At 35.9% G+C, this 26,455-nt stretch overlaps 1 protein-coding gene across 17 annotated transcripts in view; it reads left to right on the top strand.

Moving 5' to 3' along the window:
• SUGCT (succinyl-CoA:glutarate-CoA transferase) overlaps nucleotides 1–26,455 on the top strand; it is a 326,113-nt gene that overhangs the window by 17,919 nt on the left and 281,739 nt on the right. For all 17 annotated transcript variants that reach the window (XR_010722266.1, XR_010722267.1, XM_066190930.1 and 14 more), the window contains exon 7: nucleotides 20,366–20,457. Coding sequence is in view for 15 of the 17 variants with exons in the window: in XM_066190930.1 (XP_066047027.1) it covers nucleotides 20,366–20,457 (92 nt within the window). In the remaining 2 variants the exon portion in view is untranslated. The remainder of the gene's footprint in view (nucleotides 1–20,365; nucleotides 20,458–26,455) is intronic.

The raw sequence follows: 26,455 nt of genomic DNA, 5'->3' as shown, positions 1-26,455 counted from the left end.
TTTTATGGCATTTTGGAAGTTGTGATTTGCAAACTGAGTTCCTTATTCAAACAGCTCTGATTGAATCTATACAGCTTTGCAGTGAGTGCTGCAGGATTTTGGGGGTATCTGGGACATTTCCCAGTGTTCTTGCTGCTTTGAGTGTGCTTGAGCTCCAAATTGCCTGTTCTCACTCACAAGCTGACTTTTCTTGGCCAGAATTAGTTTAAATATAATATATTTTAATAGTTCTGTGACTGAGATTGGTTTAAGTTCTGGAAAATTGGATGGTTAGAGAAAATTATGTACAGGTCACAAGGGAGTGACCATTTCTGTATGGTCTGCATGAGAAGTCACAGCTTATTCCTGAACGGGAGGGGGCACTGTTTAAAAGGACAAGATGGTTTCCAACTCAAAACTTTTTTTTTTTTTTTTCCTTAAAGCCTCTGAAGGTAGTATGTTTTCAAATAATTTTACAGTTTGTTTATAAATGATGAAAGTACTCCTCTCAGGTTCTCTACCCCAGCCCTTTGCTCTGCTGATCTATGTGAATTGTGATTGCTCCTCTTTTTGTGCAGATTTTCTTTACTCCTTGTTTTCTAGGAAGTAATACTTCATACCATATGCATGTTGCTTTGTATGTTGCTGGTGGTATTAAAAAATCTTGTTTTAGTACTTTGTCATTTTATTTCTTAGAATATGGATGTGATGCTTAGTTTTCTGCCTTTTAAGGAAATTTTACTTCTGTAAAGACCTATTAGTGTATTTATGCATGAAAGAAATTGAATACAGAATTACAGAATCACAGAATAAGTAAGGTTGAAAGTGTGCCATATGATCCAGCCTCTTGGCTCAAGCGGGGTCATCCTAGAGCACATGGCATAGGATTGTGTCCAGATGGTTCTTAATATCTCCAGTGAGGGAGACACAATAACCTCTCCAGGTAATGTTCCAGTGCTTGGTTACTTGGTGCATCTTCCAGTGCATCAGTATCTGCGCATTGCCTCTTGTCCTATTCCTTGGCATCACTGAGAAGAGCCTGGCTCCATCCTCTTGGCACTCCCCTATTAGGTATCTATACACATTAATGAGGTCTCCTCTTAGTTGTTTCTTTTCAAGGCTGAACAGGTCCAGCTCTCTCAGCCTGTCCTCATGAGGGAGATGTTCCAGTCTCTTATTCCTCTCTGTTGACCTCCAATGGACCCACTCCAGGAGCTCCATGTCCCTGTTTTCCTGAGGAGCCCAGAACCAGACACAGCACTCCAGATGTGGCCCTTCCAGGGCTGAGTAGAAGAGCAGGATCACTACCCTCAACCTGCTGGCAATGCTCTTCCTAATGCACCTGAGGAGACCATTGGCTGCCCTGGCCACAAGGGCTCACTGCTGGCTCATGGATAGCTTGTTGTCCACCAGGACCCACAGGTCCTTCTCTGCAGAACTGCTTGCCAGAGGTTTGGCCTCCAGCCTGTACTGGTGTAGGGGGTTATTCTTCCCCAGGATCAAGACCCTGCAATTGCCTTTGTTGAATTTCAGGCACTGCCTTCTGCCCATCTCTCCGTCTTCCAGTTCTTCTCTCCCATCTCTCTCAAGGCCCTTTTGAAGACCATTTTGAAGACCTCTGTGGTATCTGCAACTCCTCCCAGCTTTTTGTCGCCAGTGAACTTTCTGAGGAGGCATCTGCCCTTTCACCCGAGTCACTGATGATGTGAACAAGATGAACAAATTAAACAATACTGGATCCAGTACTGAACCTTGGGGACACCACTTGTGACAGGCCTCCTGCTAGACCCTCTGCCACTGATCATGACTCTTTGGAATCTCTCATTATGCATAGTGATAATTGTGGAAAATCTGCCATAAAAATATACTTAGTTTCAACCAAAAGTAACTATGAAGATAATTTTTTGGAACTGATATTTTTGTTAACTGTGTGTTACTCTAACAGTTCATATTTCTTAGGGATTTGCCCTCTCTACCTCACAAAACTTAGTCTTAACTCTGAATTGACATATACTTTGATCACAGTAGACTGTTTGTTTGTTGTGAAACGGTATGTTGCTAAAGAGGCAAAAATTAGGTGGAAAGAGTAGCAAAAGTTATATGGAAGTGTTTTGGGTCACCAGAGTTTTCTGTGGGTCTGGATCTGGAATTGCTGTTTATGTATCTTTTATTTAATGTACATAAAGTTGTAAAGATACATAAATGAACACATTTCAAAACAGTAAGTCATTCCTCTGTGTCTCTTGAGTGATTTTGGTTGACTTGTGAGAAAGAAAACAGTTCTTCACTCTACCCATTTACATAAGGTTTAGTAATAACTTAAAAGAACAAGCATTTGGTACTTCCCAGTATCTTCTTTTGTACAGATAATTTGTAGTGGCTTTCCATGAGAAGATGTAATGTTATAGTTCTGATGCATATCCTACTTTGTCTCTAGCTTTTTCACAACAGGAAAGAAAAGACAACCACAATGTGTTTTGCTGGGCAAAGGCTAGCCAAAGTGTTTTTCAGATCCTCTAATTTGTGAACTAACTGTGGTAAGATGTGGAATTGCCTGGATTAGGTACAGTTTTTAGACTCCCTCTTACCAAACGTTTCTGGCCCATAAAATTACACAAAACTTTGAGTGTGTGTGTGTCTTCATGCCCACTCATTCCCCTGATTATCAATGCTTTTTCAGCTTCTATATGGTTTAAGTCTGGATATAGTTACCTGATACAAACAGATAGATTACCTGCAAAAAAATTGATAGCTTCAGTTTAAAAAAAAATCATTGAGCAAAATAGTTTTTTGATGGTGTAAATTAGTTGTTGATAGCATACTAGTAAAAAAATCAGGTTGTATTCAGAAGCTGACTCAGGCAATTGTAGTTGTAACTAATAACAGCAGCTACATGAATGGTCTTGAGCATTAATCTGTTCAACAGTTTTTAAAATTTGTGACCCAAAATTGCTAAAAAAACTGTTTTTTTTTTTTGTTTTGTAATTACAAAAAAAAAAAAAAAAAAAAGAACAAAAAAACCCCAAAAAACCACCACCCCAAAAAACAACTAGGCACAACAATTTGTAGGGAAAGAAAAGGGAAAAAAAAAGGAAGATTAAAAAAACCATCTGCATTGCAAAATATCTGGTTGAGTCAAATAGCCAATGCAAGCAGGATAATGTACAGAATGAATTGGAAATTAGGAGTATTAACCTATAATTACAGTTATAATTGACTTTTAAGTATATTAAAAGCAGCAAAAATTTGGAGAATGTGTTAGTTAAGGAATTTGGGAAGTGCGAAAATGAATATTGAGTGTTGTGGTGCCAGTAGTCAGTAAAAGATGTTCATGGAGTATTTCTTCAATAAATGTATTGTTTTCTATTAATGAAAAATAATTCATTGTCTGATGTGTAAAAGAGGCATTGTCAGAACAAACTGGTTATCATACTTCCAGTAGTTTTTAATGTGTTTTAAAATAAGGAGGGAGGTCTGGAAAATTGCGAACATTGTACAGCTCTTAAGCAAACACAAAAATCACAAGTTTGCAAGCCTTGGGGTATGAACTTAAGTGCTTACAATGACTGAATAAAGCATTTGGAGGGGAAAAATATGAAGCTTCTACCTGAGCTTTATTTGATAAAAATAGAGCCTTCCACCACTGGAAAAGAAAATTAAGCTTCTCTGATCTGTTAGTTTTTGCATTATGCAGTTGGAAGATGGATGGATTAAAGAGTTGATCCACCATTTTTTTGATAGCTTGAATTTATTTGCATGGGCAGTTAGGAGAAGTTTATCAGGGTCTAGAGAAAAAATAGTCTGAGACCATTTTTTGACAAGTTAAATATCAAATACACAAATTATTTTTAAGACAATATAATTGGTTGTCTATATAAGGCTAATAAAACCAGTGCTATATATTTTAACTGTAGTAAAGTTTTTGATACTTTTGAGTAATGCTTTTGTAGAAAAGCTAGGAAATTGTGATGTACAAGAAATAAAAAAGACCTGGTTCAAGAGGGATCAGAAGCTCTGTCACAGCTTACTATAGATACTTCATGACTTAATGGAAGAAAATGCTTCAGAACTGATGTTGCTGGATTTTTTAAAAAGAATTATTTTAATGTGTTTTTTTTGCTTAATGTAGCTTAATAACATTTGCTTGCAATGTGGATGAGTCCAAAATTCTGATGCCATCATGTGCTACTGGGGGCTTGTGGTGTTTAGATTTGAGAGGCAGCAAAAACCTGGAGGTGATTTACAGGTAGAAGGCATCACTTCCCTTACAGCCTGATACTATCCTTTAGAATATTTTCTGGGGTCTGGCCAACTCTCAGAAGACTCATGGAGGGCTGGCCTCTGCTTAGTTTTTTTTTACCGAAGATGGCATTCAGCTGGAATTGGAACCCTTCCTAACAGTCTCTGTGTCAACACAGCCCCATGCCCAGTCATGTGATGAAGTCCTAATGTAAAAGATCCATTTTTAGTGGCCTGAGAGCTCTATGCAGCTCATAAAACCCACAAAGCTGAAGCTGAAGGGAGTCAATTTATACAGCAGGATTAGAATTAAAGATTACCTTGACCAATTTGTTTACATAAATGAAAGAGGAAGGGTAGAATTAAAGATTGGAACAAATACAATGTACCATGCTTAATCACAAATAATCAAGTAATTTTAATATATTGACAGGGAACACTGGGTTAGAAGAGGGTTCTCAGAAGACTGGATTGTAAGGCTGGGGAATGGTCAAAGTTGAATATGAGTCAGTGATGATGTCATTAGATGAAGGACTAGTGTCATGTGGGATTATATAAAGATGAATATGGCCTTGAGAACTGTTTCTCTACCCTGCTCCACATTGGTAAGGTTGGAAGGTCAAGTCTTCTTCTGGGTACCGCATTTCAAAAACTGTGGAAAACTGAAGAGAGTTGAGAAAAGAATCTGTAAGTAAAAAGCATTGTGTATGAAAGGTAGCTTGGAACATCAGGTTTTTTCTTAAAAAAATGCTGCTGTGATCAGAAGGAAATACTGTGGTTGGCCATGTAACCATCTCTTTCTAAAACATTCTGTACATTTTCACACAGCAGTTCTGAAATGAAGATTCTGATAGTATGTGAAACATCAAGAATCCTTTGCTTAATGCAGAGAGTTAGCCAAAATGCTACTTGGAATTCAAAGAACGAGTGTGTTAAGAAAAGAAAATCTCAATAAAAAAATTTGGGAGATAGTAATTAAAATAAGGGTTTAGACTTGACAGTTGGAGAAGTGGATTGTCTCTGTTTTCAGAGATTTAAGTAATTGAGGCTACATGTGCAGCATACAGAATAAAAAATGAAATGGATATTGAATATTTTGGTGCTCTTCTGCACTGCACCAATATGCTGCTTTGTAATTCTCAGTGTAAACTGCATATTTGTGCAGATTGGCAACTGGTTCCTTGTGCAGTAAAGAACCAGCTTTTTGGCAAACAGCAGGAGCTCTAAGAATTTATTATGCATCTCATGAGTATTTGCTCTGATACCTGAGGTGACCATCAATATATGAGCAAATTGACTGAGGCTTTTAGGACTGTATTAATTCTAAATATGAATTTCTGCAGGAACTGGAAACAGTTTTAACTTACATAGCACGAGTGTTAAATATTGTAAGGCCATAGCCTCATAAAGAAGTTAATTGTTATGACTGAACGTTTGCTTGGTGTAAATCAAAGACAAGGAGCTGGTTCGCTTTTTACTTCCAGGCAGTAGAACAGTTTTTCAGACTATGATTCCTTTCTTCCCACCTTCACCATATGAATAAAGCCACTAAAGAAACTTATGAGACAATTTTAATCTCTATTTGTATTGTACAGTGTTTGCAAGCAGAATTTTTACAGTTCAATATTTAAATAAACCTTAATGTGGAAGAGATAGAGTATTGTATTATCTCATAAGTTCAAGATACCTGATTTCTTTCTAGGCATCTAAACAGATTTGTGCCTTGGCCTGAAAAAATGAATCCTATGCCATTTGAGTATTTGTGTCAATTTTTCCTTTTGGCTGAGCCATCAAACTAGAAAACTTCAGTGTAAAGAGGCAAAGTGATTGCTTATATGGGGAAATTATTTGGCAGAAATGCACATATCCAAATACTACTTCAAGGATGTCAAAAAAGTACTTTTTCACTACAGCTTAGACAAAAGAAAGAAGTCATTTGGTCTTGTGAATGAAGAAATAGTTCTTGTTTCTAAAAAAGGAATCAGTCACCACAGCAGTGCATTGGTGTATCCGTGGGGGTTTGAGGTGGTACATAGTTCTGCTAGGTGAATTCCCTGAGAGAACCACTTTGATCTGTTTATGTAGGTTCTTTCCTTTACAAAAGGGAACTTTTGAGGCCAGTCTGAGTACATTTAGATCATTTAATAGTGTTGTGTAGAAACAAAAACAAGAGCTCTCTCTAAACCAGCATGGTAAATAGGACTTCAAGTATTATAGCTGCATTGCATTTGTGGCCGAACTGATCTAGCCACTTATCATGGTTGAGCAATATGTAGTGTTGACTTACTCTCAGTACATTTTTTAGGATCAAAAGGTAATTTGTTTACTTGCAAAACTTTAGGAAGGACATTCTGGAAATAGATGTCCATTGATCCTAAGTGAGGCAGCACTATAGCTGATGCTTCTGAAAACAGCCCTTAAGTGTCATGTTTTAAAGACTTATTCATTTTGGCAGTACATGTTTAGATAGTTTTGTGCCTTTATGTCTTGTAGAAAGTAACCTGTGCAGTCCCAAACCTCATTGTGCTTGGCACAAGACCCATTCCAAAACAGTCTGATGCCTTAGGATTGGCACTTTGTGGCCAGTATTTCTTCCCAGGGTAAAGTACTCAGTATATGGAGTATAAACTGCAATACCAAACACATGAAATTTAATTTTTGTAAATGTTACTTATATATAAAATAAAGCAAATACTGTTGTAGCCTTCCACAGTTGACTGCTTTATTCAGAATTAAATGAGAAGAACCAATGGGAGCTTTTAATTTCTGTTCTTAGCTCATGGTGCCAATTACTATTCTACTGAAACACAGCTACACAAACAGGGTGTGCCTTCTGATGGTGTCGAAAGAATTTGATATTAATTTCTGCTGCTTCTTCTTTTTGAAGATCTCCTAAATCTTTCCAGCTGTTATGTATCAAAGGTGATCCATGTGCAAGGAGTTTTTTACCTCATGCTTTTCTAGACAAAAAAAAAAAAAAAAAAAAAAAAAAAAAAAAAAAAAAAAAAGAAAAAAAAAAGCATTAAATAGGTCTATTAGACCCAGGGCTATTTTTTCTCTTTACTGGGATTAGTAATGTATTTGGTGTTTTTTCTTAATAAAGAGGTGGTTTATTTTGTATTGATATCTACTTTTACTGAAAAAAAATCCTAATGATTGTGATGAAGACTGGGAAACAATGACTCTACTGCTAATCAGGCTTGCAAACAGATGACAAATAATGGGACTATTTGAATTACTTCTGCTTTTATTGTTCACATATTTTTTCGTATTTCTTTTTAAGAATCATATATTTTTAAAGCCTGATTCATAGGATTTGAATTTTTTGGGACTGTGTGTTAAAAGTATTGTAATGTTTTTCAAAATGCTCCATTTTCTTTTTTGTTTTTGTTTTTGCTTATGTTGTAATCAGGTAAGTTTGAAGTGTTTGCCTACCTAAAATGCCTGAAAATTGCAAAGGTTTTCTGTGTATCTTACCCCTAGGCAGTTGATTTGGGAAATTTCGATTAACTTTGTCTATGTAATCAGGAAAACTTATCAGCTGTAAACTGTTGGAACCTGGATGGTACTCAAGAGTAGTATTAGGCTTATCCTCTTCATCTTGTCATCTATCTATCTATCTATCTATCTATCTATCTATCTATCTATCTATCCATCTATCTATCTATCTATCTATCTATCTATCTATCTCCATTTCTGGAGACAGAATATGCAGTTTGCTGGTCTTGAGTCTCCATTTGTTTTCATATTCCTGTGCTACTCTATGCTTAAACATTTTAGATCTATGTTAAAACTCCCTTTAAGTACACATTTAGAGCCCCTTTGGACAACATGAGTTGCCAAGAGGTTGCAGACTAAAATATGAACAAGCTAGATTTGACTGAGGTGTGTTGCAGAGCAATTAAACTTGATAGGTCATAATTGGAGGAGAAACAAAATGGACTTGAATTTGGAGGTTTTATGCTTTTCTAGTGGTGATGGCAATGATGTTTTTTAACCTGTACCATACAAAAAATCTGTATTCATTTCTAGAGTGACTGAAATATAAGTACTACAAAGCTGCATTTTTGAGTGTTTTACCATAAAACCGAACTTCAAGATATCTCCTTCTACAGGATTAATATAGTTATGCTGTGTCAAGATGCGGAACCAAATGTTAGTTTTCCTACTTAAAGCACATTCCTGTTGCTGGTGGGTTTATGTTTTTCTCTACTGCTTGCAAAATTAGCATAGGCTGAAACAAGTCTATTCAAAAGTGGATTCTGTAAAATTCAGCTGGTTGACAAACTTTTTGGAACTGAACAAGAGGCTGTTTTCTATACAACAGGCTTCTGTCAGCGCAGCTGTGCTGGACAGGATTGTGAAGAGGTGCTAATGCTGACTGGTTTAGTTGTTTTGGCAGAAGTCATTAGCAAATACTTTATTATATTGACAAAACTTTTCATTTGCTGGTAAAATTGTTCTTCTTGGAGATGTTTCTCTGTAAATGATTTTGCGTTCTAGTATGAAGCGCAATTTGGTCTGGAAAGCTGCATTTGCCCTATATTTGCAGGGTTTTTCCAGTACTTCGAAAATAATAAAGAGCTCTGGCATTGACAGAGACAAAACTTTTGAAATGTATCAGTAACAGACAAGTATGAAAAGGGTGGTGACTGAGAGGTGGCAAATCAAAAAAGAGTTACTGAGAAATATATGGGAGCTGACAGAATCCCTTTTCTGTTGATTGGATTGATATTTTTGCAGGATTCAGATCTGCTGTACACCTTCAGGAAGGTGGGTGTTTTAGCTGAGTGATACTAAGTCTTTGTCTTTTTGCTGCTTCTGTTATCAACATACCAGCAGCAGCTAGAGTGCATTGATTTTTTTTCCCCCCGTTTGATTCAGCTATCCTGTTGTACTGGCATTTAGCATCCTAGCAGTAGGGCTTAGCTGTTTTTTCCACTATTATTTTTTCAGTCACACACAGCCTGAATGTCCAAAATACTGTGAGTTTAGGAAAAAGAAACAGTTGAAAATGAGTGCTTTTCTGAAACACTGTGTTCCCATTCTTTGTTCAATATGAAGCATATAAAAAAGTTTAATGAACCAGTCATAATTCTTCCTCACTTTAATATTAAATATTGACTTTCAGCAGTGCATGAAAGTAATGTTTTTCTTATGCCTTCTAACTCTGTTGCTTGTTCTTCCGTCTAAGTAGCAGTATTTTGTATAAAATCAAAAACTTCAGAATTTTAGACTCTGTTCTAATGAAGAATACAATATCAGAGAGCCTGTGTGTTGTAAGATTTAACACTGGCTTAATTTACAGTTAATGAAACCAGATTAGACACTGAAAATCCTGGATATGAACAGCACAGTACAACTCTGAAGACACTTACTGGTGGTTTAATATTTATTTTTCAGTAGCTATTATGCTTGGACTGGTGCCTAGCTAAGTTAACAGAAATAAAGCTGGAAGATTTTAGGCATCTTAAGAAGCCACGGAGCAGGCTTTTGCAAAGTAGTATTTATTGTATTTGAGTTGTAATAGTCCAAAGAGAAGACTTTGATAATGAAAAGATCTTGAAATATTTTGTTATTACTAAAAATTCCACTGCTTGTTTCCAAATGAATTATTTTTTAGGGAACCTTCTGTCTAATAGCATTCTTATCTGCTTTATCTTGTTTTGTTAATCTTTTTTCCTTGCTGATCGGCTAACTTCATGAAGATTGCAGGAGTTTTTCTTTGTTTGGTTTGTTTCATTGTTTCAAATGGTGGAGTTTTGTGATTTCACCAAAGAAGCAAGTATAACGAATTAAAATGGTGAAAAGATCCAGTGTCTTTGTTGTGCTCTTTCACGGTATTGTCTGTGGGTGTTGTTAGATTTGTAGGAAGACTGGAAGTAGCTGCTGTTGACCTGAAAATATTTTCCAAGTAAGCATATGGTTTTCATTACTTGTGTTTTTAGAATACTGTTATAAAAGAAAACACTGTCAGTAGCTAGCAAACAGAAAGAAAACAGTCTTGGGTGTAGAAGACACAAAATATTGAAAAATAGCCTGTTCTTTATCATTTTTAGAAACCAAAATAGTTTCGGTGTCTGGCAGTTTTCCATGTACCTGGTCATTAACAGCATTTTGTATCCCAGTGTTTATGCCAACAGCTAAACCCATTGATCTGCGTGTTGTCTTGTAGAGAAAACTTGGACATAGGAAGTAGCAAATGTTACTATGAAGTAAGGATATGATGAGAATAGGTTTGTGGATAAGTCTTCTTGTAAGTAAAAGATCTTATAAAGAGAAAAGAATAATCTGTTACAGATAGGACAAGAAGTAACTGTTAACATTTCTGCAAAAAAAGATTCCTATTAAACATTTAGAAAAGCTTTCTAAGAGAGAGAATGGCTTTATTTTCCAGTAGAGTCCTTGTGGGTATTGCAAAATCAGGATGATACCTAGTGCCATGGTGATCGTGTCTTACCTGACCACCATTTCAAGAGGAAAATAGGAAGCCAAAATTTTGTAACTTTTTAAAGAGACTGGATCTTCCAAAATTATTTTATGGAACTGCAACTACAAATTACTTATTCATATAAAACTATATTCTTTGTACACTAAGAAGGGGTGCTATGTGTCATGTGCCTGCTCAAAACATATAATATATGATTGTCAGTTTCTTTTATTTCTGTCAAATTAAAATAATGACCTTAAAATATATGGGAATGCATTTATTAATGAATTGAACTTCTTTTAAGATTAAAATGGAAAAGAATAAATGTCTTTATTTCCAGACCATGAATTTTATCACATCTCCTCGGTTTACATGTTTTGTGTGTGTAGAATAAACTAAAATCAGGCTCAAAATATATCACTGAAGTTATTGAAAGGGTTGAAACTACAGCCTGGAATTCTAGGACTATGTTGCATTCTATATGACTTAATCATCTTTGGGAGTTAAAGTTTATTGATTTGTTTTGAAAATTTTTGAGGAAATTTTTGGAAAGTTTAAAAAATGATTACATACTGATTTTGAGTTAATTTGATACATTTCTTCAACTTCTGCCCCTGAGGCACTATTTATTTGATCTTAGAGGATGAAGTCAGGGTCATGGTATGTATTCTCAGCCATGGACATGCAACCCCCTGGGGAAGTGTTTGGTCAAGGTCAGCTCCTTCACTGGACATGCTGCACAGATTTGTCTGTCGACATAACTATGTACAGTCACAACAAATGGATGTCTGTTCAGGTAATATCCACTTTAAAATGTACATCACCTGTTTCAGATGAGAAATAATTGTGTAATTAAGTAATTACCTTACATTTCTGTCATGGGGTCAATAGATAATCTTGTCCTTATCATAAGACTTCTCTGAGGCTGTCCTAGCACTACACTGCTTTGCTATAGCATCACAAATGTTCATAGAAAATACACCTTGCAGGTACTTCTTAATATTACATGATTTTCTTCACTGTAAGAAGTAGTAAGATTATTATCTGTTGAGATGAAGTGTGGTGTCTTTCTGTTGACTCCTGACTGATTTCCAGATTAGCCAGATATTTCTCACAAATATTTGCTCCCTTACCTTTGTAGTAATTGTGTGGCAGAGTTGGATGGATAGAGCAGTCCTAGCAAAGACGGTAAGGACACACAGAGGTTAGGACAGACAGCTTGTCTCAGTATTTAACTAATTTCTGTGCAAGTTTTGCAGCCTGGATGTTCTGGGGAAATGCCATTGCTACACTGCTGGGAGTAATTCACTTCACTATTTTAATATTAGCTTTCACTATATAAATATTTGTAGTCCTAATATCAGCTGTAGCTGTACCTAGCATGGAACAAGGAGTGATTTGTTACTTTTAAGTGTGTTCAGCTGGGAATATTTGTGTAAACCCAGAACAGCGTTGGGGGATTTGGGTGTCTATCAGCCTCCTTTAGGATGGGGTGTAAAGTTTGGGTACCTAATCTCAGTGTCATCTAAAAGCTTTTAATTGAAATTTTGTTTTCAGAAATGGTCATCATGGCACATTTCATTTCTTAGATCATGTAGAAGAGTGACCCCACTTAGACTGAGAAGCTGCTTCTGCCTTGAAATTCAGAGAGTGACTTCAACTTTTGCTGACTTAGCAAAAGAAAGTGATAGCATCTCTTGAGTAATTACAGTTTGCACTATGGAGGGAAGGACTGCTTTCTTGTAACTTATATTTGGCATGTTATAAAGCTAGAAAATATGGCCTAGAAGTTTGCAGGCTGATTAAATGCCTCTTGAGAACCAAACTTGTGTTGTTTGAAATGGCCTGTGGCTGGGTCACGGAAGTGTGGTTGGTGCCTTAAGAGGAGTTGTGTGAGGCTGACTACCCAGATCACATGAAAATTGAATGGAGCTGAACAACTGGCAGAGGCTGTTGTTTGTCCTCTTATAGACTTTCAGTAGCTAAATCTTAGTATAACACTTTGTGTTTGATTTAACGACTTTGTTTTATCTATGCCTTTCAACTTTTAACACCTGATTTCATTCAAAAGACAGGGTTAGAATGTCTAAATCAACATGTGTAAAAGCAATAAATATTGTACACATTTGCAGTCATTAGTTGGGAAATGAAATGTTTTTATCAAATTGGTCAGATTTTATGCTTCCTGACTTAAGGCTTATATTTTTAAACATCCTTCTATCTCTCTTGACAGTTTGCTGTGACTTCACCTTTCTTGTATCTGTTCTGATCTCCTGTAAGCCTGCCTATTCAGGAAGTTGTACTTCCTTTCCTTCTGACCAACACATGGCAAGCATTTTCTGAAAGTCGTTACTTGTTTTGCTAACGCATTTGGCAGCTCTGACACTGCAAAGTTTCATATAATGCGTCTGTTAGATTTTGGCTTTTGTCATCGCAGAGAATTGCTTGTGTTCTTCTGCTTGTTTCATTAATCTTTATTAAGTAAAGATGTAAACTGTCTTTAATTGAATATTTTCTTTTGGCAGTAGAACAAGCCAAAAGGTGTTTGTCATTAATTTGTTATTCAGCAGGGATAGCCATCTATCTGTATTGAATTTGTGACAATGTTTACTTCCTATTTGTAGAAATGCCTATGTTCAACATATTTTTCTATGTTTTGCTCTGAATATCCTATACAGCCTGACTTTGTAATGTCATTTGTCATCTGGGAATTGAACTACAGGGAATTGGTCAATTGGTCTATGTTGACAACATATCTCCGTATTGTTTTTTCCTATCCTTTTGGTACAATGTGTTTTATATTTGGCCTTATAAAGTTTTATCATGCTATCAAATCATGGAGAAGTGCAAAAATTATGGCTTTTGGTTTTCTCTTGCATGTGATACAAAATCTTTTGAACGTAGGTCATAATGAGAAATGCTGACCTTTCTTTTTATGACACAGAAAATCATACTCAGGCTGTCCTGTAGATTTAATTATGAGGCCAATATTAGCTTGAAAGCACATTGTATTGAAGAAGTGAGAATAGCAATTTCAGGTGTCGAATTAGTTCTCATTCTCCTTTTCCAGTTTCTGTGCATTTAGTAATTTTGTGAGATTTACATCTTTCTCAGTTGTTTTTTAAAGGTGCAAATTGATTGTGACCCACTATCCTGGGTTGATAAATTTCATGAAATACAAATCAAATGCACAACAAGCTGAGAAATGTAGAAACATTTTTTTAAATCTTCATAAAAATCTGAAATGAATTTAAACGTACCTATGTAAAAATGCTTCTTTTAGAGTGATTGTCCCTAAAGAGATGATAATGCAATGCAGCAATGCCTGTTTATCCCAGATACTTTCAGGTAGCTCCTAGCCAAAATGAATTGTTTTATGCATGTTAGGAATTCTGTCATCGTATCATCAGTAACTCATAGGCAAGGAAATACGGTGTTCTGTACACATCTTGAAATAGCATAGAATCTACAGACACATGAAATTTTGTCTGGGACAAAGTTGTTTAATTGGTTTGCCTGCTTACTAAAAATTTATGGAGAATGTCTGCCATAAATGTATCTAAAAATTCCACTGTCATCTGGCAAAAATGAAATAAAGCTGTGTGGTAGCTGACATGGTATTAGAAAGCTAAATCTGTAAGAACACATTAGTCTGTTTTTCTAACAGAGTTGCTTTTGGAAACAGGTTTGGATTGAGTGTTTTTTGCTAGCATTTTTAAATTTAGTATGACTTTTTTAACATTTGGCAATTTAGGTAGTAACACTTCTATGTAGCCCTGCAACTTTTACTGTTATTACTTTTTTCGTAATCTTCAGGCTGACCTTTCTCCCTTCATAATATTTATTTCTGTGTCTCAGAACAGAATCATTTAGAGCAGATTGTAAAGCAAATTATGACTCTCTTATGTGATAAATATATTGACCATTTAAAAGTGGATAAACTAACAGTAGTTTGTTATGACATGTTATTTTTTCCCCCAAACTTTTGTCCCATATGATGCCTGAAAGTGTAATAACTTTTCCTGTGCTATGTTCCAAACCTTGAGTGCCATCACATGGCTCCTGCACACTAAGCCCAGAACTATAGGCTGTGTTAGAAGTAACTTCCATGTTTCAGAATAATTGGCCCCCTTTCATCATGGAGGAATGTCTCACCAACCCTAGAAAAGTAGCTAAGATTTATTTCCCATTGAACAATGTCTTGTGGTTTATTAATATCAATGTAATTTAATTGGATAATACCAGCAATCTCAATCTTAGATTTAATTGGAATGTGTATATACTACCAGTATTCACTGGAAATTTATATGCTTCAATTCATTTTACCAAATAAATCTTCAGTCAGCTACAATTAATGTCTTGCATAAAGTTACTTCTGCAATGCCCCCAGGTAGTGATGAATGTCTTAGTGCTATTATAATTTACTGTTTATCTTGACATGATTATTTTTCAGTTTTGCTAGAGAAATATTTTTAGGCACCTTAAGTCTTCTCTTGTTGCTCCATATCAAAGGTTTGGTCATCTAGCAGCTGGGGACATTTTAGAACAGATATGAGCTGCATTATTACATATTAGCCACCTTATTTTATAAAACTTTGTTGTATTTACCCAAATATTAAAAGAAAAGTAGATGCAGGAACAGAAAGATATTGATTCTTTTATGTCACATTAAATATGTCTCATTTTCAATATTCATACACTATGTAATGCTGCAGACTAACCAAGAGTGATAGTGGAGATCTTGGTTAAGAAAATTCTTTAAAACTTTTCATGTGCAAATTTATCTTTGCTGGCTCTATTTAGCATCCTCTGTTTTTCAGAACTTTCCAATTGGTTAAAGTCTCTTTCTTCCTTCATCTTTGAGCTAAGGGTACAGGATTGCAGGTGAAAAGCTGTGGCATTTGCTTTGTATGCCTCTGGTAAAGGCCCATGTTTCCCTTAAGCTGACACAAAGTAGCCAGTGCCAGTCCTTTCATTCTTCTCATACTCAATTAGTTTTTCTTGCTCAGAAAAAGCTTCAAAATGGTTTCGACATTTTTTTAATATAGAAGATTGACTTGGCTGCAGGGTCAGAACAGGAGGATTTAGGTGTGACTATGCTGAATAAGCAAATAGTCCTTTAGTGGTTGTAATCAGTGGCACAGGGTCTAGCAGGAGGCCTGTCATGAGTGGTGTCCCCAAGGTTCAACACTGAGCCCAATATTGTTTAATTTGTTCATTAGTGACTTGGGCGAAGGGGCAGATGCCTCCTCAGCAAGTTCACTGGTGACACAAAGCTGGCAGGAGTGGCAGATGCCACAGAGGGCTGTGCAGCCCTTCAGGAGGACCTCAGCAGGTTGGGGAGGGGCAGAAAGAACAGCCTGAAGTCCAACAAAGGCAATTGCAGGGTCTTGATCCTGGGGAATAATAACCCCCTGCACCAGTACAGGCTGGAGGCCAAACCTCTGGCAAGCAGCTCTGCAGAGAAGGACCTGTGGGTCCTAGTGGATCACAAGCTGTCCATGAGCCAGCAGTGAGCCCTTGTGGCCAAGGCAGCCAATGGTCTCCTCAGGTGCTAATATTAAGATAGATGCCAGCAGGTTGAGGGAGGTGATCCTACTCCTCTACTCAGCCCTGATGAGGTCACATCCGAAGTGCTGCATCCAGTTCTGGGCTCCTCAGGAAAACAGTGACATGGAGCTCCTGGAGTGGGTCCTTTGGAGGACTGTAAAGGTGATTAAGGGACTGGACCATCTCTCTTACAAGGACAGGCTCTGGGAACTGGGCCTGTTCAGACTCAAGAAGAGACAACTGAGAGAGGACTTCATCAGTGTCTCTAAGCACCTGAAGGAAAGGTGCCAAAAGGATGGAGCCAGGCTCTTGATGGTGCTAAGCAACAGGACATGAGGCGATGGGCAGAAATTGATACACAGGGAGTTCCCCCTGAATATGAGGAACAAGTTCTTCACTGTGCTGGTGACCAAGCGCTGGAAAAAATTGCCCAGAAAGGGTGTTGAGTTTTCACTCCAGATACTCAAAAAATGTCTGGACACAATCCTATGCCATGTGCTCTAGGATGACCCTGCTTGAGCAGGGAGGCTGGACCAGATGACCCATTGTGTTCCCTTCCAACCCCACTCATTCTGTGATTCTGTGTGATTCTCTGTTTCTGGCAATTTCATAAGCTTGCTAGGCAGATTAAATAAGGCTTTGACAATAACAATTTTTAGGAAGCACTTGGAGATCTAACTGACGATTATTTTCTTGTACTCATTTTGATTGTGAAACTGATGCACATTTTGAAGTAAAGAACACTGGCTCATGCTTCAATGATTTTGAATTCTAGACATGTGAGGATATGAAAGGTATCAGAAGAAATCATGTCTTCCTACTGCAAGGTATAAAATGGGGATTTTGAGAGTTGGATAGAGGTTTAGTGTGGTGCAACTTCCTTTTGTTCCTTGCAGATTCTGTTTTATACAAATCTAAAGCTTTACATGAGATTTAGAATCTAGGACACCGCCTGCCAAGCTGAAATGATTTAGAAAACACTTAGTTTTATTAAATTAAAATTTAAATTCTTTTCTCTCTCTGAAATCTATTCCCCAAAATAAAAATACCTACACTGGATTTAAAGATCTAAAATAAATTCTTAACTGATAGAGACTATTTAAATATTGACTGTAGCTTGTATCACTGGAGCTGATGATAAGCTCCACTGTAGGGGAGCAGGAGTGTAATCAACTGTCTTATCTTACCTTCCGAGACCATCACTGTTAAATCTATTCTCTCTGTATTCAACTGGCATAATCTTCTTACTGTAAAATATTTTTCATTTTATCTAAACTTTAAACTGCCAGCTACATTTTATTTAACAGGGGCCTATATTTAGGTTTGAGGGTGTAATTGAAAATATACACTTTTCACACTGAATTAAGTATTAAAGAACATAGGGTACTTGGAAAAACAATCTTTTTGGTGTCATTTTTATCTTCAGGGAGTTATTTTATGTATTAATATATATGTACACACGTGTATGTACATATGTATATATGTATATATATTACAGTTACTGTAAAACCTGTGTACCAAGCTGAATATTTTCTCTTGACTCTTCTTCAAGCTTTTTGTGTTTGTGTTCATAGTTATTTCTAGAACATCTGCACTGGGTTGCTCCATTGACCATGAAAAGAATGATCAGTTTTTGGTTTTTATCTGGATAAGGACATCTTTCATTTTTAGCAATAGCTATTTCTCACTTAACTCTACTTTTTCCTAGAGGAATCTTTTACATACATAGTTCCTGGGGCAAACAATTTCCAGTGACAACAGATTTTGTCCCCACACAAGCTTTGTCCACTCCGAATTCAGATCAAATGCAGAATTATATATTTCTTTCTTTTTAATCTATTGTGACCTATGAAGACTAATTAAACACTACATACAAGTTCTAAACTTAACCAGAAAGCCATTAAATAATGCCTTTTATTTTGAAAAATGGCTGTTATAGTGTGTGAAAAGGAGTTTAAAAATTTTATTGGTGAAACTCTTCTAGAAAAATGCAGATCTTGTTGCCTGAATTCAGTGTTTGAGGGATGAATATTTGTCCTTACCAGAAGAGTATTGCAAAGTGTTATATAGTTGTTCTGTCTACATACTAAATGTTTAATTTTCAGATGTTTGGTGTTCATAAAAACATTTGTGTGAGTAGATGTGTTGAGATGTCTTTTCTTTGTTAGTAATTGAGGCCAGTACGTAGTTCTCACTTACTTCAATATGCTTTTCACTATTCAATTAAAGTTGTTTTGAGTACTTTTTTTTATTGAGCAAGATTTTGTTTTTGAAGTGGCCCCACACACTTAACTGGTTTTAATTCTACAGTTCATTCCAATGAGATAATGACATATGCCTAGTTAGAGCTCTTTGGAACATTTTTGGGTGGATCCAGTATGTTTTATTTGCTAGTCCTCTTATATTTAAGTACACTGTTCTTTGCTGCAAACTTAAGAGTGTAAATATGAAAGGAGATGCCTTGAATTCTCTTTGGGATCTCAAAGTCAGCTGTTGTCAGATTTCAAATAAAGCTGGGTGAACTGGTAGTTTTTTTCTTATCTCTTGTGAGTAGTGTCACAGATTTGACCATAAGAAAAGCGTTGACTCTTTTCTTACAGATTGTTTGTTTTGAAGCTGCATTGATAAAGTCAGTGAATTTTCTGTAGTATTCTGATACTGTGACACTGAGTGTAGAAGTTGAGTTCCTCCACAGTTTTGCACAACATGGATCTCATGTCTCCAGAAAAAGATCAGTCAATTGAGATAATCTGTGGTATAATGGGGAAATATATGTGGTAAGTGGACACTGTTTTGCGCGGTATGATTTATCAAATGGAGTTACAAAGTGCTTTAGCTTTGAATAATCATAATCCTCTTGTACTGTACATTAGGAGTAATTTATGAATTATGCACCTAACAGCATCAGTCCAAGTGGAGGAACTGAGGTAGATTACCTCAATGAAAAATGATTTTTAATTGTCTGCTTTAGTTCATGAAGCCAGTGTTTAGACTGTCACATCTACTGAACAGACTATGTGTATATTAAGAAGATTTTTCTAGGCAAATTATGAAAAGGAATCTTCGAGATTCTGGAACCTTTACCTTGCAGTGTATGTTGATAAAATGTAATTCTAATACTGTCCTCACACGTAAGAATTAAACAGAAATGTTATTTTAAAACTACAGTTAAATTAAAGTTAAAGGAATCTTGTCTGAGACAAATATCTTGTAACTGCTTCAAGGGATTTCTCTTAGAGATATCAGAAAAAAAAGCATGAGAATAGCTTCAAATGGGCTTCCTCTTTGAGGGGGACAAGGGCTTAAATATGATTATCGAGGGCTCTGCAATTATTAGAAATAATAGAAATCATCAATCAAATATGTTGCTCCTTCCCTTTTGACTGCTGCCCTTTGTGATGGTGGTCACTGGTTCCAGTGACCTCTGCTACTGCTTGTGCAAGACCTCCTCAGCTGGAAGATTTTGTGATTGTTGTTTTAAGAACATGATGACTGTAACAAAGAAAAGTAAGACAGCATCCTTCTGACTACAGCTGTTTATTTTAAGTTAATTATACAGAGGAACAATATATTTAGGTAGTTCAGTAAAAATTCACAGGATTTTGGATTTTATTGGTGCTAACTCTTAGCAGAGAGATTGTAGGCACTTGCTAATGCCTTACCATCTCTTGTAAACAATGTTTTGTTTTTAAGGTAGCTCTGCTTAAATACGGAATAAAGTAACAAAAATGAGGGGGGAACAATTCATGTATCCAAACCATAGGTTCATGCTTTTAGTATTGTTTGGGGTATTCAAGGTATGCTTATGGCAGAGTGGAGATAACACAGGCAAGGTGGGCCCTGTTGGACAGCAATTGTAGGCCTGTAGAGATACTGTAGATTCTCTGAAGTAACATGAGTTCAACCTCAGCTGACACAGTGAATTAAAAAGGAAATTTTATCCAAAAGGGATACAAGTCTGCCTAGAATTAAGATCAGACATATCCTCAACCCACAGAGGATAAGTCCACATCCTTTACTCTTAAAAATGGGCAGGAGTAAATAGAATATAGTAGCATTCACTGGTTGTACAATTTGGACAGCTTGTTAACAAAAGCTGAGGAGCAATAATAGTTTACGTTGTACTTGTCCTTGATTGAATTACTAATTGTTCTGTTTCTCTTTTAGGTTATGGTCAGACTGGTCCAATGGTTCAGAGAGGTGGATATGATTCCATTGTTGCTGCTGTTTCTGGTCTCATGCATATCACAGGGCATGAGGTATAGTGCACAACTTACAAATTTCATAGAATCTTTGTGCTGTATACCAAAACTGGCTGGTGCACGGAGCAAGTCAGCCTATGCTAACACATTTTTTATGCAAACCCTCCTGAGTCCAACAAGAGGCCTCATCTCTGGGAATCAAAGAAAATAACAGTAGTTATAATACTTCAGGTATCTCATTCCAGGCATATGAAGAAAAGTGCTCAAGAGACAGAAAATTAAAGAAAAAAGAAAAATCCTGAATCTCCCGTGAATAAATTGTCAATGATAATGGCCACTGTTAATGGCCACTGTTAATGGCCACTTGTAGTCACTTACTTCAAGAGCCTGTAGTAAACACATTGTTGACATCTGGATGATAGAACCATACCTATGAGTGTGAAGTCTCACTGATGCTTGGATATTGATATTCCCTTTGTAAAAGCAGAAATTATGAAGCTATCTAGATAAATCTGACAAAAGCTGAGTGCTTTTTAGTCATTCTTCCTGCAAATAGTCAGACAGATGCCATGCATTTCTGGAAAAGCTTTATGTACTGCCTATTCCTACTGACACCCAAGATCTTTGGTAGTAGTGGCAGTGAAGGAAGCATAACAGTCGTTTAGTATCTGGATCCTAGAAGTACTCAGAATATGTGTCTTCACCTCAGAAAAAGGCTGGTCAAATAAGCATTTAATTAAGCTGTCTTGAATCACCTACAGATGCAGGCAATGTGGTCCCCAAATGTCCCTTTTCAAGTGAGGTAGGGTTACAAGTCTGTTCTGTATATTATAAATGCTAGATACTGTTCTGTGGTGGTGCTCCTGGTGCTCTGGAAGCAGCAGTGCAGATCTTGTGAGTAGGGTACTTGCATGTTCTAGATAAATAAGAAATTCATAAAGTTTCTGTAATAAGTGTCAGATGTTCATATTTGAGTAGGTTGTTGAAAGCTAACCACACATGATCTGGACACAACTCTATTGTAGGGTTGATATTCTGCCCATAGACTTGTTTTCTCCTAAGAACAATGGCAAACATCAGAAGTTTGTACTCCTGGCAACTGTTGTTACTGGAGTTGTCCTTTTTATTAGGGAAAAAACCAAAATCAAGCATTTTTGGACTGAGTAAGCTGAAATATCTTGTGCCTAGTTCCCTGAGGTTGTCTATTTCTGCTGTGTTATTGGTACATACTCATAGGATGTCCCATCTGAGATCATGAGAAGACATGAAATTGAGTGCAGTCCTTACAAGCACTTCCCTTCAAATATATAATGCACATATGCACTAAGCAATGTCTGATCACAGTAACTGTAGTGTAAGTAAATTCAATATTGTGTCTATAGAATGGAGGTTAATACTTCCAATACAATGCCAGAAACTTCATGCACACCTCAAAATATACCAGTTGAAATTAAAAGGATATAAAAACTTTTAGAAAGGGGCAGATATTGTTAATATAACATGGATAAAGGAAAGTAGATAGAAAGGTTGAAAAACACAGGACGTTTGTATAGCTTTTTAATGATATGTGAATGCCAGAATAAATAACTGTTATACTGAATAATTGCGTGCAAGTTATATTTTGAAAGTAATAGTCCTCAGTGGCTGTTATGAAGATAGATTTTATTAAAAGATTATGTTAAGGTCTACACTGGAAAACCAGATGTTCACATCACCTCACCAAGACTAGAGGTTAATGTAATCGTAGGAATCATTTAGTCACTGTCAGAAACAGCTTTGTCTGTTCACTGGAGGCTTCTAACAATTCATTCAAACTTAGTCACTCCTTCACATGATTAAAACAAACATGCTAAAATTTGCTTTTTTTTCTTTATTTGAAGTTGTTTATGTAGTATTTCCTCAGTTTATCAAAACCATTTTTTGATGTTTAGAGGGACAGTATTGTTTCAAACACTTAAGTAGTCAATGACTCCAAAGAAACAAATAAATTTTTGTTGTTCTAGTGAAAACTTACCCAAATGGCTGTAAAATCATACTGTATGCTTGTTTGAAAGTTACTTTAAAATAGCAAAGTATTATTAATAGTAAAATCTTCAAGTTTTTTACATTTATGTTCATATGACAAAATTGTGTTAAAAATTTCACAAAACTGAGTCTCAACAAAAGTAGAAAACCTTGTTACAGTCAACATGTGGAAAAGTGGCCAAAGGAAAGAAGAAAAAAGAATTTTATTCTTTCATGCTTTTTTTTTTTTTTTAATGAAGCTTAAATTCTTTGCTGACTAGATAACATGGAATTAATGTGCTAAAAGTAGTAAGTTCATTTGAATGGATAGAATAGGGTCTGATTTTTTTAAATAATAAAATAGAAAAGGCCACTCTTATAAACTAGGAATGAACAAAAAGGAGAAGTTATAACAGATGGTGTTGGTTTTGTATTTAATTGCAGTAGCTATAGATAATCAGCATAACATTATCGGTGCAACAGTGCTCTTTGGAAACATCCCTTTGAATGTTCTTGCAGAATGGTGTTAGAGGCAACAGGTGATGTGGCAGAAAAATTGTAATGAATCTGAACAGCAGCAAAAAGCATCTACATACATGACTGAAGTGTTTAATGTTGAGGTATATATATTTATATTGAGGTATACATATTTGCAGTTACTTATAAAGCATTTTAATAATAGGGTACTAAAATTTTGTCCTGTATCTGACATATGCAAAAATGTATAATCCAATAGCAGTATATATTCCTGCCTATTAAAAAAACAAAAAAAACCAAAAAAACAAAAAACTTGCCTTTCTTTTTTCCTGGTATCACTTAGTGGCAATAACTTTGAAATGCTTTTTAATGCTTAATGTTCTGAACCTTGAAATTGAGCTGGAACTTCTGCAATATTGCAAAATTATTGGCACAAACAGCTGCATTTGTGCTAGTGTTGTTTTTGCTGATTGTACAAACCCAAGCCCGGTAGAATACTGTCTTTGAGTCATGTTTTGGTATACAGAAACCTGCATGTGATTCAAGCTCTTACACATGTACTTGATTACTTCTGTATCAGAAGTGTATTACACCTGTGAAATTTGAAACTCTAATGTGTTTATGAGGCAAATCTGTTTAGTGTGGGCTAATACAGACCCATTTTGAATTAAAATAGTTGCATCAGGACACATTCAGGTTTTCTTTACATAAATTAAAATATGCTAAAGGACAGAGTTTGCACTGATGACGCTTTTATTGTCCTGAACAACATAATTTATAGATATTTCCTGGTTAAACACCACTTTCAAGTTTCATATTCGACGAACAGAAAGCTTTTACTTAATATATTCAGATATATCAGTGCCAGATGAATTTCCCTTTGATGAGAATTTCTATGACTCACCAAGGCAATAACTTGAAATTAATTAAATAAAGCCCAACTTGGTTACAAATCCTCTTCCATCTCCTAGTGGAATGTTACACGTGGTCTTCAATATTTGAAGTACCTTTATGGTGGTGTATTCTTCCTTGTGAAAAAAAATATGTTTTACTGAATATGAGACAGCATTTAATCTGCAATCCAGAGAGGCCATTCTTTGGTTTAGTACCAAACAAACTGTTGTGAAAGAATACACGTGGTATATATACCTCAGAGCTGTTGAAAAATACAGCCATTGCTGGTTCATATTAGCTTCAGCAATTATTTCACATCTGTAGAGACTACTGGATTTAGAATGCTTTTATTAAGCATGTCATTTCAAAACAATTTTCATTTGAAATGGATGATTTTTGTATTATTGATGTAAGTTTAGTAAGAGAAGTTATGTAAAAAGGCAAAAACCACAAAAAAACTCAGGAAAGGAAGCTTCTGAAATGTGTGACTATATCTGGGCCAGAATATGTCAACAAATTGTAAGGAATTTAGCAAACAGCAAAAATTAGGAATAAAACTGTAAACTATAAGACTGAGCAATAGCAAAGCACAGTGATTTAAAAACAAAAGGTCTGCTCTGCTGATCTTTATCCTTTCAAATGAGGAAAGGGCAAGTCCTGATGTTGCACCTAGTTTAGTGTTCAAGCTAGCCCTTGAGGCTGGTTGGCAGCTTTGTTTGCTTAAGACACCTTCTCCCTGGCTAGGGCTACATTTGGTCTTCCTAACAGAACAATAATATCATTTTTTTCTGTCAGGGGTGGCGGTGTTTGTCGTTTTTGAAATAACTTGCTTGAATAAAAGATACTGTATAGATCCTTACTTTGCCCAGGTAACTGGTACAATGTTAGCAGCACAAAAGTATGGCCGTGCTGGCAGAAGCTCTGTCTAAAGGAAGGTATTTCTCTGTGTGTGTAGCTTTATCCTTCATGTAAAGCAGTTTCATGTCTCTTGCAGGATAGTGATAAAAGCCTGAATGAATCCATTTCACAGTGCTTAACACCTGTGCGTCCTGCCACAGAAAGACTGTTTTATGGCACAGGAGCTGATTAAAACTGATCAAATGGTGAGACATGGCAGCTAGTCATGAGTCTTGGTAGAAAGAACAAGAATGGCTAGAAATTGTGTGGACTGGTTCAGAATTGTAGGCTGGGGAGTGTTAGGATAAAGCAAAGACAACTTCTTAAAAATAATATAGCAATATAGTGCTAGGAGTTTATAGGAGTGTTCTGTACAGGGAAATTGTGAAAGTATTTTTAGAAATAAAGGTGAATTTTTTTCTGAGGCAAAGAAGTGTTTGCTATTAACATTAGGTAGTTTAGTACTTGATGAGGAAGGTATTGGAATTCATATATAACAACCTATTAAAATAATCCAAATTTCTCCATCTTCAAAACGTAGTGTTCTCCTTCAAGGGTGACCCTCTGAAAACATTGGAAAGTGTTTTCAAACCAAGAAAGCTGCAGTACATCTGTTTGCAAAATCTCAAGTCTCTTGGTTTCTTCTCAAGCCAGTGAGTGTAATGAAGTGGCTATAATAAAGAAAGAACAATTTAACAAACTGATTACTTGCAGCAGATAATATGAGTTGGGGTGTGGTGGGTTTTGTTTTTGGGGGGGGTGTTTTTGTATGTGTGTGTGGTTTTTTGTGGTGTGTGGGATTTTTTTGTTTGTTTTGTTTGTTTGGGGGTTTTGTGTTTTGTTTTTTCTTTTATTTCTCTGTGTTAGCTCTGAGGAGCAAAAACTTTCTCATGGGCTAATTAGTTTTCTTGGTAGGCCTATGCATAGAACTTTTCCTGTTTTTTCCCCAAAGCTGGGTACAATGAGAGTGGTAAACATATGGAACCTTTGAGTTGTGTTTTCTATTGGGAAGCTGATGTAGCTTAGTGTAGAGTCTGGAGAAGGGAGAAATAAGAGATTCTTCAAAAAACTGCTTCTTAAAGCAGTGTTCACCTTAATATTGTGTAGTTTACATGTCATCCTCCTATGGATATCTAGGCTATAGATAGTCACAGGCTAATCCTTACTGCGGTTTGAATGAGTTTAACGTTGTTATATTTTAAGGTTTAAGTTGTTATATTTTATACAGATTTTGTAATATTTAGTCAATTTCATGATATGAATAAAATAGCAGCCCTTTCCATCTTACGTAGAAAATATTGTCCTACTGTCTTTTATTTCATAATTGCTTTATTAATGCAACTGATAATAAAATTATTTAAAGAAAAATATAATAATATATATGACTTGATAGCAGACTTTTGTAAATCCTGTTGGAGTGCATAAGAGAAATGATGGTGAAGATTTTCTTGCATGAAGCTAAGACTTTTTTCTTAATAATTATCAGGAAACAATTCTTGCAGTCTTATTTAGAAGATTATTATTACAATAATTACACTTAGCAGTTCAGACATTGATAATTAAAATAATTCTGTAAATTCAATTTTTTAAAAATTTATTCTACATTAGTTTAAATACATTTATGGTAACTTAACAAATAGCTATTATTTATTAATTGTAATGATTTTAAGTTGTCTTATGGTAGACTTACTTGGGTGCCAGAACTCTGGAAGTCTCATTAGCTTTGCACTGCTATTTTTCTTCAAAGCTTAAAAACTTTAAAAAAACAAGCAAACAAAAATTA

The sequence above is a fragment of the Chamaea fasciata genome, unplaced genomic scaffold (assembly GCF_029207755.1).
Source record: "Chamaea fasciata isolate MVZ Bird 193981 ecotype frontalis unplaced genomic scaffold, bChaFas1.0.hap1 SCAF_1, whole genome shotgun sequence".
Taxonomy (NCBI): domain Eukaryota; kingdom Metazoa; phylum Chordata; class Aves; order Passeriformes; family Sylviidae; genus Chamaea; species Chamaea fasciata.
The sequence above is the reverse complement of the archived record's forward strand: the minus strand, read 5'-3'. Positions and strand labels throughout refer to the sequence as shown.